Source organism: Suncus etruscus, chromosome 2, assembly GCF_024139225.1.
Source record: "Suncus etruscus isolate mSunEtr1 chromosome 2, mSunEtr1.pri.cur, whole genome shotgun sequence".
NCBI classification, from domain to species: Eukaryota; Metazoa; Chordata; class Mammalia; order Eulipotyphla; family Soricidae; genus Suncus; species Suncus etruscus.
In genome coordinates this window covers 119,672,949-119,689,321 of record NC_064849.1, presented here as the reverse complement: position 1 = coordinate 119,689,321, position 16,373 = coordinate 119,672,949, and the positions used below count along the sequence as shown (strand labels likewise).

Genomic DNA, 16,373 nt, shown 5'->3' with positions numbered 1-16,373 from the left:
AGAAAATGTTGACTTAAAATGTAAAAGTTTTTTCTAAAGTTTTATTATAAAAATATGCTAATTTTAAGAAAAATCAACCATTATAAAAAAGTAAAGTTCCCTTTTATACCTTTACTTAAGTAAGGAATATTTTACTTATAAGTTATTATATTCAAATTCTATGTATATATGCATTATATATAAACTACATACCACATAAATGTATTTGATCTCTGACTACCTGTTACAACTCTAAAAAATAAATTTCTATTTAAAAAAAAAATAGTAAAATTCCAATCAAAACCTTACCCCATTCATTCAATTATACTTTTCCCACTCTTCAATGATTTCTAGTGTAGCCTTTCAGATATTTTATATGCAAATTTATCCTTTTTGTGTGTTAAATACAAATTACAGCATATTAAAATTAATAGCTCTTTGTTCGTGGGACGGAGGACACCCCACACCTGAGACTTAACTCAGGATTTACTCCAGCTTTGCACTCAGGAATTACTCCTGGCAAGGTTCAGGGGAAGGACCAAGTGAGATGCAGGAGGATTCAACCTGGGCCAACGTGGGCAAGGCAAGCACCCTACAGGCTGTACTATTACTCCAGCCTACTGACAATTTTAAACAAGGATTGGGTCACCTCTCCTTGTCAGTATACATAAATCCACTTCCCTTTCATAGTGACATAGTATTCTGTTATTGCTTGTTCTTTTTTGGGTGCCAGGAAATGGAGCTAATGAGAGCTTCTTAACCAGTTCCCTTCAGACAGAACTGAGGTTGATTCCAACCTTGCAGTCTTGGAAACCTGAGTTCTAATAAGATTCACCCTCTGTACATAAAAGTATATCTACAAGATACACTCCCAGAAATGACACCATATCATTGTGCTAAGCAGCAGCATAGACGGCATCTTCTCTTCCCACTTCCTACACCGACTTGGAGATATCTACCCATCTACTTCAGGAGTCCTCGCCATCGTGGCAAATGAATGGCATGTCATTTATACTTCTGTCCTTTATCTAAGAGTGAAGAGGAGTATGTTTATTAATCATTCAAATTTATTTCAAACTGTTGTTCCCGGTTTTCTACTTCTTCTATGATAATTTTTAGGAGTTTATCAGAATTTAGTCAAAAGATGCTGAATTTGCCCAGTTGAGAGGCTTAATTCAGTGTACTTACAAATCACTCCTAAATAACTTTATAGGCTTTTTTCTATACAGTTAAATTTGTCTTCCTTTATAATTCTAGTTTTAGGTATTATTAGAGGAGCTCTTTGTGAGAAAAATATCGGGAGAAAATCATTTCACTTGACTTATTTCATTACTTATAACGTCAATGTTTATACACAAATACCAGCGATAACTCTTCCAATAGATTATTAACTAAAATAAGTCAACTTTACTTTCCCTAAAACTTCCTATAGCCAACTGGCAACTTTGCACTTATTAAATACTGCTTATAACTCATACACCAAAGGTTTTATTACTTTTTCCTTTAAGTTTCTTAACATCTGGGAGTTGAAAAATAACTAGCAAATAAGTTTAATTTCTGGAAAGACACAATTCTCTGCCTCACAATCCTTAATCTTCAAGAGCAGAAAGTCTCAACTTTGTATTAAAGATTCTCAACTGTAACTATAATTTAGTCATCTCTACAAAGTCAATGAATTCTTTCTGTGCAAACAAACTTGTAATTTTGCAATACCAGAAAATTGCTTATGATGCTATCAACAGAATATTTCTGTTCTTTTCCACTTCAGGTTAAGAAGCCACAAGAGTTCTACCTCAAATCACATTATAAAATAAGCCTCTTCAACTTCTCTACCAATTCCAATTACCACTTGTGAGTTAAATTAGATGATTGAATCTAGCCACCCTCTCAGTTCTCTATCAAACAAACAACAACAACAACAACAACAAAACAACCTGGACATATGTTTTCTCACAGTGCCAGCTGCCAGGCATTTACCAGTCTTCCATCTCTAAGCTGACTGGCACAACAAGTAATACAACTTGGAAGTTAAGGAAACTGGCAGAACTCAGAAAGAAAAAAAATATTTTCCACAATTTGTAAAAGCACTTGTTTTTGCACGTCTGTGTTTCCAAAGTGGTGGTCACCTTTTCAAACTATAGGAAAAGCATCAGACTTTCATTCAGTGGCCTCCTTCCCCATTGGGAACTATTCAAAAAGTTACTATTTTCTTTTACAACTCACCCAGGCCTCTTCACTGATGAAAGCAAGCAAAGCCCACGCTGTGTGTCTGTCTCCTAGAGAAGATTGCATCTTTTATTTATCGCCCCTTGGCTTTATTTTCACAGCGAATTCCTGGCTTAAATGCAATCAGCCAAGAAACCCTCCCTATGTGCTCTCCTGTCATTCCTCATTGCTAGCAAGCAGAATCAAACACAGAGGGGGGAAAAAAATACTCGATATTGCCAGCCAAGCCATAAAAATTCGCTAACACTAGTTGGTTAAACTGAGAAACCATAGTCGTCCTTCAGTCGTTTCAAACCCCGCAGGAAATGAGACAGGGAGAGAAAAGGTAAGCTGAAAGAATGTTAATTAGATATTTTTTTTAAAAGGATGGATGAGTAGTCTCAAAAGTTAACCTTCTCTCCCCCCTTCCCACCCAAGGAAAGGGAACCAGAGCCAACCCAGCCAAGACAACGCCTGGGCTCCTTTGGAAATAAATGACCATGCAGAAAATCACGTTTGCAGACTGCTTAGAATTCAAATTAACCGTGCAGGATGAAAACAAAATTTAATTCTCTCTTGGACCCCTCCCTCTCTAAGAGCCCGCACCTCCTTCTGCCTTCTGCCTGCCGGGACCCCCCTCCCCAAGTTAAAAAAAAAAAAAAAAAAAAAAAAAAAAGAATGAAAGGAGAGAAGGATGAAAGAAAGCAACTACCAAAAGATCAAATTTTAAAAAATCGGAGCCAGGGATGCTTGCAAAGCTCTCGCCATTCGTGTTAGGTAGGTCCTGTGTGGGCCACGACGATTAGAGTGGACAGCCATGTGGGAGGAGGGAAGGAAAAAAAAATGCTGTCTGCGATGGGGAGGAAAATAGGGGGAGAGGGACTTTGACCAGAGCAGCATTGTTCTTTCCAGTCAGTCCAGCTCCAACATCCCCATGGCTGGGGCTGAAAAAAAGCGACCTGGCCGAGGAAAAAACAACACAGACGCGCACACAGACAGACAGCAGGCAGGAGGCAGGCACGCGCACACTTGCAGGCACACACACTCGCTCACTCTCACACGCACACATTCACTCACGCCCCGGCACACCCGCTCACACACACACACACACACACACACACACACACACACGCACACGCACACGCACACGCACACACGGGAAGCTTTGCAACTCTGGCTCGGTCTGGGAAACTCTCGGGATGGGCTCGGCCAGAGAAAGGGAGCTGAGCGAGCGAGTGGCTTTAAATCCCCAGTCCTCCTCCACCTCCTCCTCTCCTCGCCTTTGTCAAATATCTTCTACTTTACAAGCCCTGAAAAGAAATAGAGAGACTCTTTTGTTTGGTTCCCCCCCCCCCTTTTATTAAGAGGATGACAGGATGCTGAAAAGGGGCGCACATAAACCTGAAAAGGAGAACAAAGTGCAGTGCTGTGCAAGGTGCTGGTGCCCAGTGGCCAGGCGGGGAGGGAGGGAGCAGCCGCCGGTGTGGGGGCCCCTCCAACCTCGACCTCCCCTCCTTGCAAGCTAGTAACTGCTCAGAACCCTGGGGGGGGGGGGGTCCCCTCCGAAAACTCGGGGACAGCACTGCCGAGCGCCCCGGAAGGGGGATGCGCTCGAATCGCCCCCTTCCTTCTGGCACTGGCGCTCTTGAGCTCTTGAATTCGGGGGGCGTCGGGGAGCGAGGGGGACATTTAAATGCCTGCCTGGGCTGGACTGGGCGGGCCGGGGTGGGGGGGGGCGCTTGGCCGGAGCTGCTCCAGAAGCAAGCCGCAAGCCTTGGCCCGTCGGAGGCCGGAGAGGGGCGGCCCGGCCCGGGGCAGGCAAACGTCCTCCTTCCCGGCTGGCCCTGGGCTCGAGGGTAAGGGAGCCGCGGAGAGAATAAAGGAGAGGAGAAAGAGAGGAAATAGAGACAGAAGAGAGATGAGAAGAGAGAGACAGAGAGAGGAGAGACATAGAGACAGATCGGAGAGAGGAGAGAGAGACAGGCAGGCAGACAAGAGGAGAAAGGAGAGAGACAGGAGAGGAAACAGGAGAGACAGAAAGAGACAGACAGGGAGAGGAGAGAGAGGAAAGAGATTGAGAGAGAGAGAGAGAGAGAGAGAGAGAGAGAGAGAGAGAGAGAGAGAGAGAGAGAGAGAGAGAAAAGGGGGGAGAGAAGGGGGGAGAGAGCCAGGACGAGCCCGGCTCGGTCCGTCCGTCCGGCATTGTCTGCGCTGTGCGGCCCGCGCCCCCTCCCCCGCCCCGCCGCACACACCCTCGCGCGAGCCGAGCCCCGCCGCCCGCCCGCGCCTTTGTCCACAGCCGCCACCACGCCCCCCCCAAAAGAAGGGGCGAGCAAAATAAAAAAAAAAGATCTTTTAAAAAGCCCTCCACCAGGACGCGCGCCCCTCGAGGTGGAAAGAGAAGGGAAGGGACGGGAAGCCCGAGCGGGCTCGGGGGCGCCCGGCACCCACCCACCCACCCACCCACCCACCCCGCGCCCCGGCGGGCGAGCGAGCGAGCGAGCGAGTCCTGCTGATTCATTTCCACTCGCGCCGGCCCGTCCGGGGCGACGGGGGCGGGGAGGAGCGGGAGCGAGAGCGGGCGCCGCGGGGACCCGTCGCGCCGTGTGGTGCCGTGGGCAGCGGGCAGCGGGGAGACAGATGGGGCGATCCCCGCGAGCGGCTCCCGGGCGGACGGACGGACGGACGGACGGACGGGCGGACGGCCGACTCACCGACTTGCAGGACGTTGTCGACGCAGCCGCTCTCCAGCAGCGCGATGCCCCGGCGGAAGGGCAGGCGGGTCTCGTCGCCGCCGTCCGCCGCCCCTGCGGCTCCCACCGACGTGGCCCCGGCTCCGGTCCCGGCTCCGGGGGCGGCGGCGGCGGCAGCGGCGGCGGCGGCGGCGGCCGAAGTGGCGGCCGGCGAGGACGCGGAGCCGCCGCCGCCGCCGCCGCCGCCCGCTCCCCCGCCGCCCGCTCCGCCGGCGCCGCCGCCCGCGCCCCCGGGGCCGCCGCTGTCGTCGCCCGGGCCGCCCGAGGCGCCGGCGCCCGTGTTGAAGGACGAGTACATGCAGATCTCGCGCTCGCTGCGGGGGAACGACCAGTACACGATGCGGCGCTGCACCGGCTCGGGGATGCGCTCGAAGCGCTCCTCCACGCGCTGGAACGGCCACTTCTCCGCCACCTTGCGCGCCGCGATGTCCAGCAGCGACTCGGGGCTCAGGGTCTTGCCCGGCGGCAGCAGCCCCAGCGCCGCGCCGCCCCCGCACGCCGCCGCCGCCGCCCCGCCGCCGTGGCCGCCGCCGACGCCGTGACCGCCGCCCGCCCGCGGCCCCGACCGGCAGGCAGAGCCGTAGCCGCCGCCGCCGCCGCCGCCGCCGCCGCCCGGCCGGCAGCAGAGCCGTTTCGCGGGAGGAGGCTGCTGTCCGCGCTCCGCCATGACCGCGCCGCTTCTAACCCCACAGCGGAAGTGCCGGGACCCTATAAACGGCACAAGGAAGCGCGACACGCACACGCCGCCGCGACGCCACGCTGCCATCTACGGCCCGCCGCTCCTTATACGGGCACCGGGGGCGGGGCCGGGGCCGTGACGTCAGGCCCGAGGCGGGGCGCCGATAGGGAGACCTCGCGCCGGGGGCGGGGCCTATGCAAATCACTGGGCTGAAACATAAATAGAGCACTCGGCGCCGCGCGACTCGGGGGTAGCGAGCGGGGGTGGGTACCGGATGGCTGGCTGGATGGATGGATGCATGGATGGAGAGGTGGATGGATGGAGGGAGGGATGGAGGGATGGATGGACGTCAGACTGCTGGGACGCCGGGGCCCCGGCCGGGTTCCCGCGGGAGGTGGGAGGGTCTCTGCGCCCCCGTGCGCCTCAACTTTCCCTCCGAGTCCCAGCCGCCCTTTGAGCTCCGTCCTGGCGAGCGACGGACCTGGGGCCGCTGGGGTCTGAGAGGGCGACGGCCGGCTGCCAGCGGGGGTGAGCCCGAGCTGCGGGAGGAGGCGTCTGGGCGCTCCTGAGGGGCGGGTCCAGGGTTCGGCGCCCCACCCCGCCCTTAGCTCCGTCAGAGCCTCTGCCCGCCGGGGGAAAAGCCTCTGGGCGGAGGAGGCGCTTTCAAAACAAAGAAATGCGGCGGGGAACCCGGGGGACTGGGGGGCGGAGAGGAGAGGAAGGCGGAGGAGGTGCGGCCCAGGCCGGCCGCCGGCTTCCCTTCCAGTCAGTCTGTCAGTCAGCTGAGGGGGAAGAACTTTGCCCTCTCTCTCCCCCGCGCACCCCAATCCGGGCTGCGGCGCGGGGTTCGGAACGACTCGGCGAGGGGGGCCGCTGCGCTCTGTCTGTGGCTGCTCTCCAGTTCACTTTTGCCGACCCGGTGGGGCGAGAGAGAGAGAGAGAGAGAGAGAGAGAGAGAGAGAGAGAGAGAGAGAGAGAGAGAGAGAGAGAGAGAGAGAGAGAGAGAGAGAGAGTGCCCGGCTCCGCGTGGCAGCTCAGCTGAGCATCCAGCCCCGGAGCCTCCTGTCGTCCCCGGCGGCGTTGTGTTGTGTTGGCCCGAGCTGGCCCCAGTACCCCCCGACCTGGCTCGGAGCGCTCCCTCGCTCGGAACCTGCCCCGCAGCGGCGCGACGCGCGTCCCGAGCGAGCCTGCAGCGGCCGCCCCGCCCTCTAGTTTAGCTCCCTCGGGCCCCGCGGGTTAAGGAAGCCGGCGCCGCCGAGCTAGGGAACTCGAAACTCCTCTCCTACCTAACCCGGCTGGTGCCACCGACCGACCTCTAGCTGCCCCCGGCCGCCGGGTGCTGGCTTCCCCCGGCTCTGGGTTGAGGGATTTAGTTCCAACACCTTTGTGAGTGAGGGAGCGCGCGCGCACGGGCATGCACGCGCGCACACACGCATGCATGCACTTGCATGCACACCCACGCACACCCATACACACAACACACGCACACATACATGCATGCATATGCACGGGAGCGCGCGCACAGTGGAGCCGGCTCCAGACGCGCCGCGGGGCGCTCCGTGCGCACTTGGCTCTGCAACCCGTCTGGCCCCGGCGGGGGAGGCGAGGACGGACACTGGGCGTTCCGGGACGCGGGACGCCCGCTCTCGGACACCCGGGCAGCGCTGCAACGGACCCGGACCCGGACCCGGGGTCTGGGGTGGGGGGAAAGGCAGGCGAGGGCCGGGGCGGGGCGCAGTTTGCTGGGGCGACGAAGGCGAAGAAGAGAGTCCTGGGTGAATGAGGAACCCCGCGGGCATCTCACAACTCCGGGTTCCAGCCGCTTACTCAGTTCTCTCCTTTTTTACTGTAAGCCGCCTTCCTGATATTGTCGCTATTGTGAAAGATGATGAATCCGTCTACTTTGGTTTCTTACCGGCTACCCCCACCCGCCAGCCTGGTGGCCTGGATTTAAAGATATTAAAGGCTTCCGAGTATTAAAGCCCAGAGCCCACTCAAGGCGGAGACCTGGGAGGCCAAGCGCTCCAGGCCCTGGCATTTATTTTTTCCCTTGTCTGGCTTTACCAAGCGCCCGCTGCTGCTGGTAAAAGGGGGGAATGTGGAGAGACGAGGAGGACGCTGGCAGACTTTTTTGTTAGGAAAATTTTGGTGGCATGGTTTTTTTTTAACATGTTTTTTTGAGAATTTTGCTGTCATATCTAGCTAGTATTTTTCTGGACACTTCCTCTATGCTTAGGAAAAATTGACCTGGGCAGAAAGTTGCAAGAAAATGAGCGCGGGGAGTAGAAAGAGGGGCTCCTTCTTCCACTTGTTCTGTTTCTGGATCCTCTTTTTAAAATGATTTTTTTTAAATGCTCCGTTCTATCCTCAAAGACAGTCTTAATAGAATTTCGGCTTGTACGGTGTGTAGATTACTAAGCATTTTTCATACACACAACCACTGAACTGGAAAGTTGAACATGACCACTGTTCCTCTAGAGTGAGTAACTCATTCAGGGTCATACCAGGTGTTAGTGGAAGGAATTAATTCATATCGAAAATAGATATCTCTGGTGGTGCTTAACTTCTTGAGATCTGGATTTTTAATGAAGTAGAGACTGGATTTAACGCTTCATACTCGGTAAGGGGGATCTAGTGAACTCATTCTGAATCCAGAGCTAGCAGCCAACCCCCAGCCAGCTTTTTTCTCTGCCATCTCTCCCACCCAGACTACACTCATATTCTCCACCTCTGCCTTCCTTGACAGTGTCCTGTTTATCCTACTCACCAGTTCATCTTTCTCTGCCTTAGTTTTGAGTTTCTCTTTTCCCTACTGTTTTTTTTTTTTTTTTGTGGTTTTTTTTTTTTTTTTTGGGTCACACCCGGCAGTGCTCAGGGGTTACTCCTGGCTCCATGCTCAGAAATTGCTCCTGGCAGGCACGGGGGACCATATGGGACGCTGGGATTCGAACCGATGACCTCTTGCATGAAAGGCAAATGCCTTACCTCCATGCTATCTCTCCAGCCCCGTTTTAAACGTACGCCCTGCCCTACAGCCCATTCTGGTCCTGTCTCCAGTAGGACAGGAATCCCGAGGGAGACCCCATCTCCGGGGAGAATTTGCACCATTCACATTTCTCAGCCACTGTCTCCAGCACGTTCTAACTCACTGCTTCCTAGAAGCCGGTTCCTTTTACATGGCCCCTAAAATGGCAAGTAGCACCTAGAAAGGAACACTTGCATTCCCTCTCTGTGGTCACTTAGTCTCCTCTGCCAACCCCACCCCAGTTTTCTTCCTCTTTGACCATGACTGACCGCAATTCACGTACTGGTTTTACTGGCTGTGAATCCCAGCCCCTCACACTCAATTCCTTTCTCCGTAGAGCTGCCTCACTGGTGTCTCATTTAATCCATCCTCCAATTTCTCCACCAGCCAGTTGTTGGTATCATCCTTCTGCTGAAGTTTTCTCAAATGGCTGGGAAAGTCCAATCTCAGATACGATCCTGAGCAATCCCAGCTTTCTATCTTGCTTCCAACTCAACTTTCAGACTACCCAGTTCTTGAAAGTCATCCCCACACTCCATTCTGCACATTTGTTCAAAGTGTTCCTGTGAATGTAATGTCTCTCCCATCTCTCGTAACTTGCCACATTCCTGCCCCTTTTTCAAATGCTCATGTTGCTTCTCTGCAAAAATCCATCTCCTGAGACACCTCTCTCTCTCTCTCTCTCTCTCTCTCTCTCTCTCTCTCTCTCTCTCTCTCTCTCTCTCTCTCTCTCTCTCTCTCTGTGAACTCTCTCTCCATCCCTCTGTGATCTCTCTCCCCCTCCCTTTGTGATCTATCTCTCTCACTCACTCACTCACTCACTCACTCACTCACTCTCATTCACTCAACCCCTTCCAGGGGTCTCAACTCAATTTACCTGGGGGCCACAGGAGGCAAAGTCGGGGTGATCCTTGAGTGCAAAGTCGGTAGTAAGCCTTGAACATTGAAGGGTGTGACCCAAACAACAAAACAAAATAAAGATTCCTCTAGGGCAGGGCCACAAAATGTACGGAGGGCCGTGAGTTTGAATCCCTTGCTGGATCTTCCTGTGGCATTTATACCTCTATGTCTAGCCTCATAGTTGTGTTTACCCTTCCCCGAGCCATGTAGCTTCTCTCTCTTCCCTGGCTCAAAATTCTCTAAGGGTTGGAATTATGCCATAGTGATATCTTTAGTTCCAGGTGCTCAGCACTCTACTGCAAGGCTTCAAGACCCCTGAAGGTTGGTTATATCCACAAACCAAGGGAGAAATAAGTGACAGTCTGTTAGCTCCGACTGGTATGTGTACCATCTTTCATTTTTTTCAGTATTTTAGGGGAGGGGGTTTCTGTTCATGGAAACTATTACTGTATTACTTCAAAAATGCCCTTTTTTTGGGGGGGTCACACCCGGCGGTGCTCAGGGGTTACTCCTGGCTGTCTGCTCAGAAATAGCTCCTGGCAGGCACTGGGGAACATATGGGACACCGGGATTCGAACCAACCACCTTTGGTCCTGGATCGGCTGCTTACAAGGCAAACGCTGCTGTGCTATCTCTCTGGGCCCCCCAAAAATGCCCTTTTCAAACAGGTACCAAATGGAGGCTAGCAGACTCCATGACACTACAATGTTTACCACAAGTAACGTTGAGAAATCAAAGTACAGAATTGGTATGCAGCGTCTCAAATGCAGTCCCTCGTCCTATCCCGTCATAAACCTTTTTATCCAGTGTGGCCAGAATCCTGGCTCTCAGACTTCATACGCAAGAGTCCTAGCAGCCAAGGTGATGGCCTAAAAAAAAAAAAAAAGACAAGCGGTTCCCATCCCACTCTTTCTGGCACCTGTTCCATATATCATAGATGGAAGGATGGATGCTAGAAATGTCTTTAAAAGAAGCAGTAGGTCTAACATGACTTCTTACTCTACTTGAATTAAAAACTAAAAGATTTTTAACTCGAGAGCTTCATCACATTCTGGAAGCAGTGGTTTTCTAAGGAAAAAAACCATGCACCCCAGAGCGTAAAAGCCAGTTTTGAAACTGAGGAGCAGAAATTGACTTGATTCTCCATGGGAATAATTTTTCCACTCAAGTTTGTACACTACTCTTTGGTGACAATTTCACCAGTTCCCAGCACTTAGGAGGTCTGCAGCAAAGAAAAAGGTGACATCCTTCATCATTACCGATAGTCAACTCAGCTTATTAAGAGAATAACTTACCATTAACAGGAAGATTCTAAGACATGACATGTGGATTAGAACTATAAAACTTCCAAGTTAGTCATTTTTCTTACTTTTACTGGGATATATTTTCTATAATGTAACCATAGTTAGTTATGCTCCCTGGTTTATAAGTAAACTGTTTAGAGGAAAGAAAGCCTAAAATAGCAAGTTAACCTAGAAATCAGGACTTATTCTCTTCTCCAATGAAATGAAAGAGAATTATTCTTTGTGTGGTTTAAATGAGTGAACCATTTTTACTTCATGCAGGCAAAATGTCCAATACGAAGAAAAGTATCAGAAGAATCACCCTGATCAATCATGTCCACTCAACAGATTCTTGAGCATAAAAAGTGATTGCCAAGGAATGTTCCACCAGATTTGATAGATTTTAAACATTACTCCATCTTTTAAAAGGGAGTAAATTTGGTCCATTTCAACTTATTAAATTTCAGGAATCAAACCACTACTTTGTTGTTAAAATTTGTTTCAAGAGTGGGTGCGAACACGATGTTTGGTTCTTCATAAACAGGAACTCATTTGGTGGCCAGTCTCCCAACAGAATAAAACAAATGAGGAGGCTGAGATTAAGAAATTTACCAAGGGCCCGGAGAGATAGCACAGCAGTGTTTGCCTTGCAAACAGCCGACCCAGGACCAAAGGTGGTTGGTTCGAATCCCGGTATCCCATATGGTCCCCCATGCCTGCCAGGAGCTATTTCTGAGCAGACAGCCAGGAGTCACCCTTGAGCAATGCCGGGTGTGACCCAAAAACTAAAAAAAAAAAAAAAAAAGAAATTTACCGAAGATTATTGGGCTCTAATCTGCCTAAGCAGGGCTCCCAGTGCAGCTGGTCTGATGATAAAGCTAGAAAAAAACTTTTATCCAGGATTTTTCAAAATTGCCAGCTCACAAAATCTCTAAGCACCTGTTTAAAATATAGATTTCCTGGATGGGGCTTTGGCATCTCTTTTTCAACTGATGCCCTGAATAATTTTAAGAGTAGACAAAACTGGGAAGAGGCATAATCCCACTCCACACTAGCATTTAATACAGTTTCATTCTTTAAGACTTAATCTTCTAGAATTTGCCATAATTGTAAGAACTCAACTGATCCTTTTCTTTTTTAAAAAATATATATATTTAAACACCGTGATTACAAACATGACTATAGTTGGATTTCAGTCACAAAAAGAACAGCCCCCTTTACCAATGCAACATTCCCACCATCAATGCCCCCCCATCTCCCTCCTCCCATAACCCCTGCCTGTATTTGAGACAGGCATTCTAGTTTTCTCACTCATTAAGATTGTCATGATAGTTGTTAGTGTAGTTATTTCCCTAACTGCACCATTACTCTTTGTGGTGAGCTACCTACTTGAAGAACAATGTATTCTGTTATGTTTCTACAGTTGCAGTGTGAAATTTTTAAAAAACATTCCATTTCAATATCAAAAAATCAGGTTGAAATTATGCTTATAAATACTTTTAAATTTTATCTTATGGGTAAGAGAATACAAGTATTTGCTTTTGCTTATATTAGATTATATACTCTTGTTGATTTTTAGTACAAACAGTTGTAGTGTAGATATACTCAGTGGACAATTTCAGTCAGTATTGTGAAATGACCAATTATAATCATCTTGTTAATCCATCCAAAGTCCTCATCAAATTAAGCCATCACAAAATCTGAATATTTAGCAGGACTCCAGTCAGAATAATCGTGCTTATATTCTAGTGAAAACCTGAAGAAACGGAAAATGCCACATCTAATAACAAATTTTAGTTTTGTATATGTCCAATAGGAGAGATAGCACAAGAAAAAACACATTGAAGTCACTAAATAGCACAATACAAACATACTCCCTCAAGACAAAAGGTGCCCTGACATGTATGAAATGTATAATTTGTGAAAAATAATGGTATCCCAAAACTAATTTCATAAACATACAACATGAGTCTTTTCCAAAGTGATCAGTCAAACAATCAGTTCATTTCTTGTTCCCATCTTGAAGAAGTAGAGATGCTGGGCTGGAGCAATAGCACAGTGGGTAGGGCATTTCCTTGCACATGGCTGACTCAGGTTCAATACCCAGCATCCCATATGGTCCCCCAAGCCTGCCAAAAGTGATTTCTGATCACAGAGCCAGGAGTAACCCCTGAACAATGCCAGGAGTGGCCAAAAAAAAAAAGTAAAGACGTTAAATTCAGAAAATTAAGTACATTTAGAGGACACCTTAAGCCTGGATAAAGATGATTTGCCTTTAAGAGATAAGCAAGAGAATTAAGTTAAAAATGTGACAAATCAAACTAAAACATTAAGAGTATTTTATTACCTACGATATTTTTAAATATTCAAGAACTCATTCCTTGTCAAGGGAGCATCATGACAAATCAAAAATGAAAAGTGTCATTCCCAATGACTTCATTCAATCCCAGTATTAGATAACTGGGGAGAAAATAAAGCAATCTCAGCAAAATCTGGTAAGTTGAATATTTTTCAACTCTGTTTAAACTCGCACCTTCATGGAACTACACTGCAATGAAACCATGGTTATGTAAAACCTTTGTTAGAACCATTTTAAATAGAAAAAATTCCAAGTAGTCGGAGAGCTGTTTATTAGATATCCAACCCCTTTTTCTTCCAAGTTGATCCTAGGCCTGGATATAGTTCGCAGGAAGGAGCAGCCAAGGGAGGACTCAGTGGCTAACATCTGCTTGAGAAACTCCTTCCCTAGCATCTTATTCTATCTTATTCAGTTCTTATTCCAAGTACATTCCCAGTGGCACTGCTCTTTTGGATCCCCAGCACCAACAATGTACAATCTCTAGCACACACAACAAAGTGTGCAAGTAACCAAAACCAAGCTGACAACATCCCCTGGATAGTGCAAGTGGGAAGATGGGTGAGGGGAGGGAAGAAAAGGGAGAAAAAAAATTAAAGCTTAGCCCTGAAAATAGAAATCTTTCTAAAACATGATGCATTTCTTCACTTCTGTCAAAGATTTCATTATAAATATGTTGGCCTCAAATCTACCAAAATATGGAACTAGAAGTCCCAAATGGTTGTTTTTCTTTCATCCTTCATTTCTTTCCTTTCTTCCATCCTTCCCTCCCTCTTCCTTCCTTCCTTCTCTTCTTCCTTCTTTCCATCCCTCCCTTCTTTCCTTACTTTCTTCTTCCTTCTCTTCCTCACATCTCTTCTTCCTAGCTTCCCTCCCTTCTTCCTTTCCTTCTTTTCTTTTCTTTTTTTGGTTTTTGGGGCCACACCTGGCGGTGCTCAAGGGTACTCCTGGCTATCTGATCAGAAATAGCTCCTGGCAGGCATGGGGGACCATATGGGACACCGGGATTCGAACCAACCACCTTAGGTCCTGGGTCGGCTGCTTGCAAGGCAAATGCCACTGTGCTATCTCTCCTGCCCCTCTTTCCTTATTTTCTTCATTCCCTCCTTCCTTACTTATTTCCTTCTTTCCTGTCCTTGTTTCATTCTTATTTATTTTTATAGTTTGTTGCCTCTTATCTTTTCCTCTACAGTTATACTGTCCCCTCTACTTTAATGATCATAGAACCACCCTGTTCCTCCTTTCCCTAATTGTTACTTCTCATTTGCATTTGGAACTCAAGAAATCCATTCTTAAAATTTTGTGTAAAATTTAAGTCAACACAATTATTAATGAGGACTTCCTTTTTTTTTTTGTTAAAATGGGCAATCTGGACCTCCTGAGTCTCAGGTAGGTTACAAATAAAAGAGAGGTTATTAGATGGTCAAACAGGACTTTGCATGGTTAGTAGACATGATGATAATTGAAAATCATAATGTCTGAGATACCTACTAAATAATTATACATAAATATACAGTGAACATGATTTAGGTTTAAAGTTTTCATAAGATTATAAGCTTATATAACTTGACGGTTAACTCCTGGAATTTAAGGCAACATTGAGAAGGATTTTGGGTCAATCAGAAGCACACGCAAGGACTGTCCTGCTTTCCTGGAGGCAGGAGTTCACCTGTCAGGAGGGAAAGAAACCAAACTCGTAAATAAACCCTTCCTGAAGACTCAAGGTGCTATATCAGAACTGACCTGGCTCCCGCCTCTCATGCTGGATTGCTTTGGGTTCATTCCTCACACTCTGGGATTCTGCCAACATAGACTGCTCGGGCTGACTTGTTTTCAGTTCCCTGAACACTGGAGGTTCACTTCCCCGAAAGTGCCTTTGCCCAAGAGTTCCCACTGCCTGGAATGTTCTCCCCGAACTAGCCCTGAAACCACTACCTCCTTTTCTCCTACTCAGCTTAATCATACTTCCTTTGGAAGGCCTGGCTGCTCTGACAGGTCAGCATTACCTATTACGCTCAAGTAGTCATACACAATTCTCCAAGGAGCTATTACCAGAGTTGTTATTTTTCATTTAGTTGTATGTAGGACAGAATACCTAGAAAATAGTAGGTGCTCAATAAATATTAGTTCACTCCATGGAAGGGAGGGAGTGAGAGCACTTCAGCCCAACTAGCTTCCTCAGTGTGGTCAACATCAAGGTTTGCCGAGAGAGCAATTTTCCACAGCTTACCTTGATTGCTGCCAGCGCCCATGGGTCTCTCCTTTCCTTTAAAGAAACAAATAAAATCGACTCAATGAACACTCCACAGTGTGGCCTGAAGCTATTACCGCTGCATTCTGGAAATCATCACATTATTCCAAGCAAAAGAAAAGGGGGGGGGGAATCTCCCAAAACAAAATTTTAAATCTTTGCCATGCAATTATATGTAGCCCATACTGTTTTTTGTTTGTTTGTTTTTTGTTTTTTGTTTTTTTTTTTTTCTCTAGTGTCTCCAGTTTGGGCCATGTCCAGTCTTCTGGTTACCATGTAAAAAGGAAACAATGATCTCAGAATAAGTGAAGGGAAATCTGCATTCTAAGTGTATTTTGGAGTGTGATCCTTTGGGTGGTATTTTGAACTGAGAACTGCTGATTTGTAGGCAGTGTCTCTGTGGCATCAACATTGAGATCTTTTTGTGTCTGGAATATGAATTGCTCTCTCCCTGGAATGCCTGCACCACTATATTGCTGCATACACATGACCTCTCCCAGCAGATAGAGCCGTGTCTGTTCTCAGAGGCAAGTTCAAATTGTTGAGCTTGAGCATCCATCCCTTTCAATTTAGGCACTGGTATAATAATTTATATATTCCATAGCATTCTTACTAACCACTAGAAATATATTACAGAGAGCAATAATATTGGCAGGATTGATTTTCTCTTTCCTTTTTTATTTCTCTATTTTCATAGGTAGATAAAACTCCTATGGTTTGTTTTGTTGTTTTTTTTTTTCTTATTTGTTCACAGCTGGCTGTACTCCTGGCTTCGTTTACAGGCATTTCTCCTGGTAGGCTTAGGAGACCACGTTGATCAGGTCAGTTGCATGCAAGACAAGGGCCCAATCTGCTGTACTATCACTCCAGCCCCAAGATAAAACTTTCTTAGCTCCCATAGCAAGATATAAACATTTGGTTCTGCTTCCTTTTTGCTATGGC

The 16,373-nt window shown here is 47.9% G+C and overlaps 1 protein-coding gene and 1 long non-coding RNA gene across 2 annotated transcripts in view; one reads left to right on the top strand and one right to left on the bottom strand.

The window, feature by feature from the left end:
• Positions 1–5,604, bottom strand: part of ZSWIM6 (zinc finger SWIM-type containing 6) — a 211,819-nt gene extending 206,215 nt beyond the window's left edge. The window contains exon 1 of the mRNA XM_049768750.1: positions 4,899–5,604. Within this exon, the coding sequence (XP_049624707.1) occupies positions 4,899–5,604 (706 nt within the window). The remainder of the gene's footprint in view (positions 1–4,898) is intronic.
• LOC126001558 (uncharacterized) overlaps positions 1–16,373 on the top strand; it is a 998,123-nt gene that overhangs the window by 520,356 nt on the left and 461,394 nt on the right. The window lies entirely within an intron of this gene.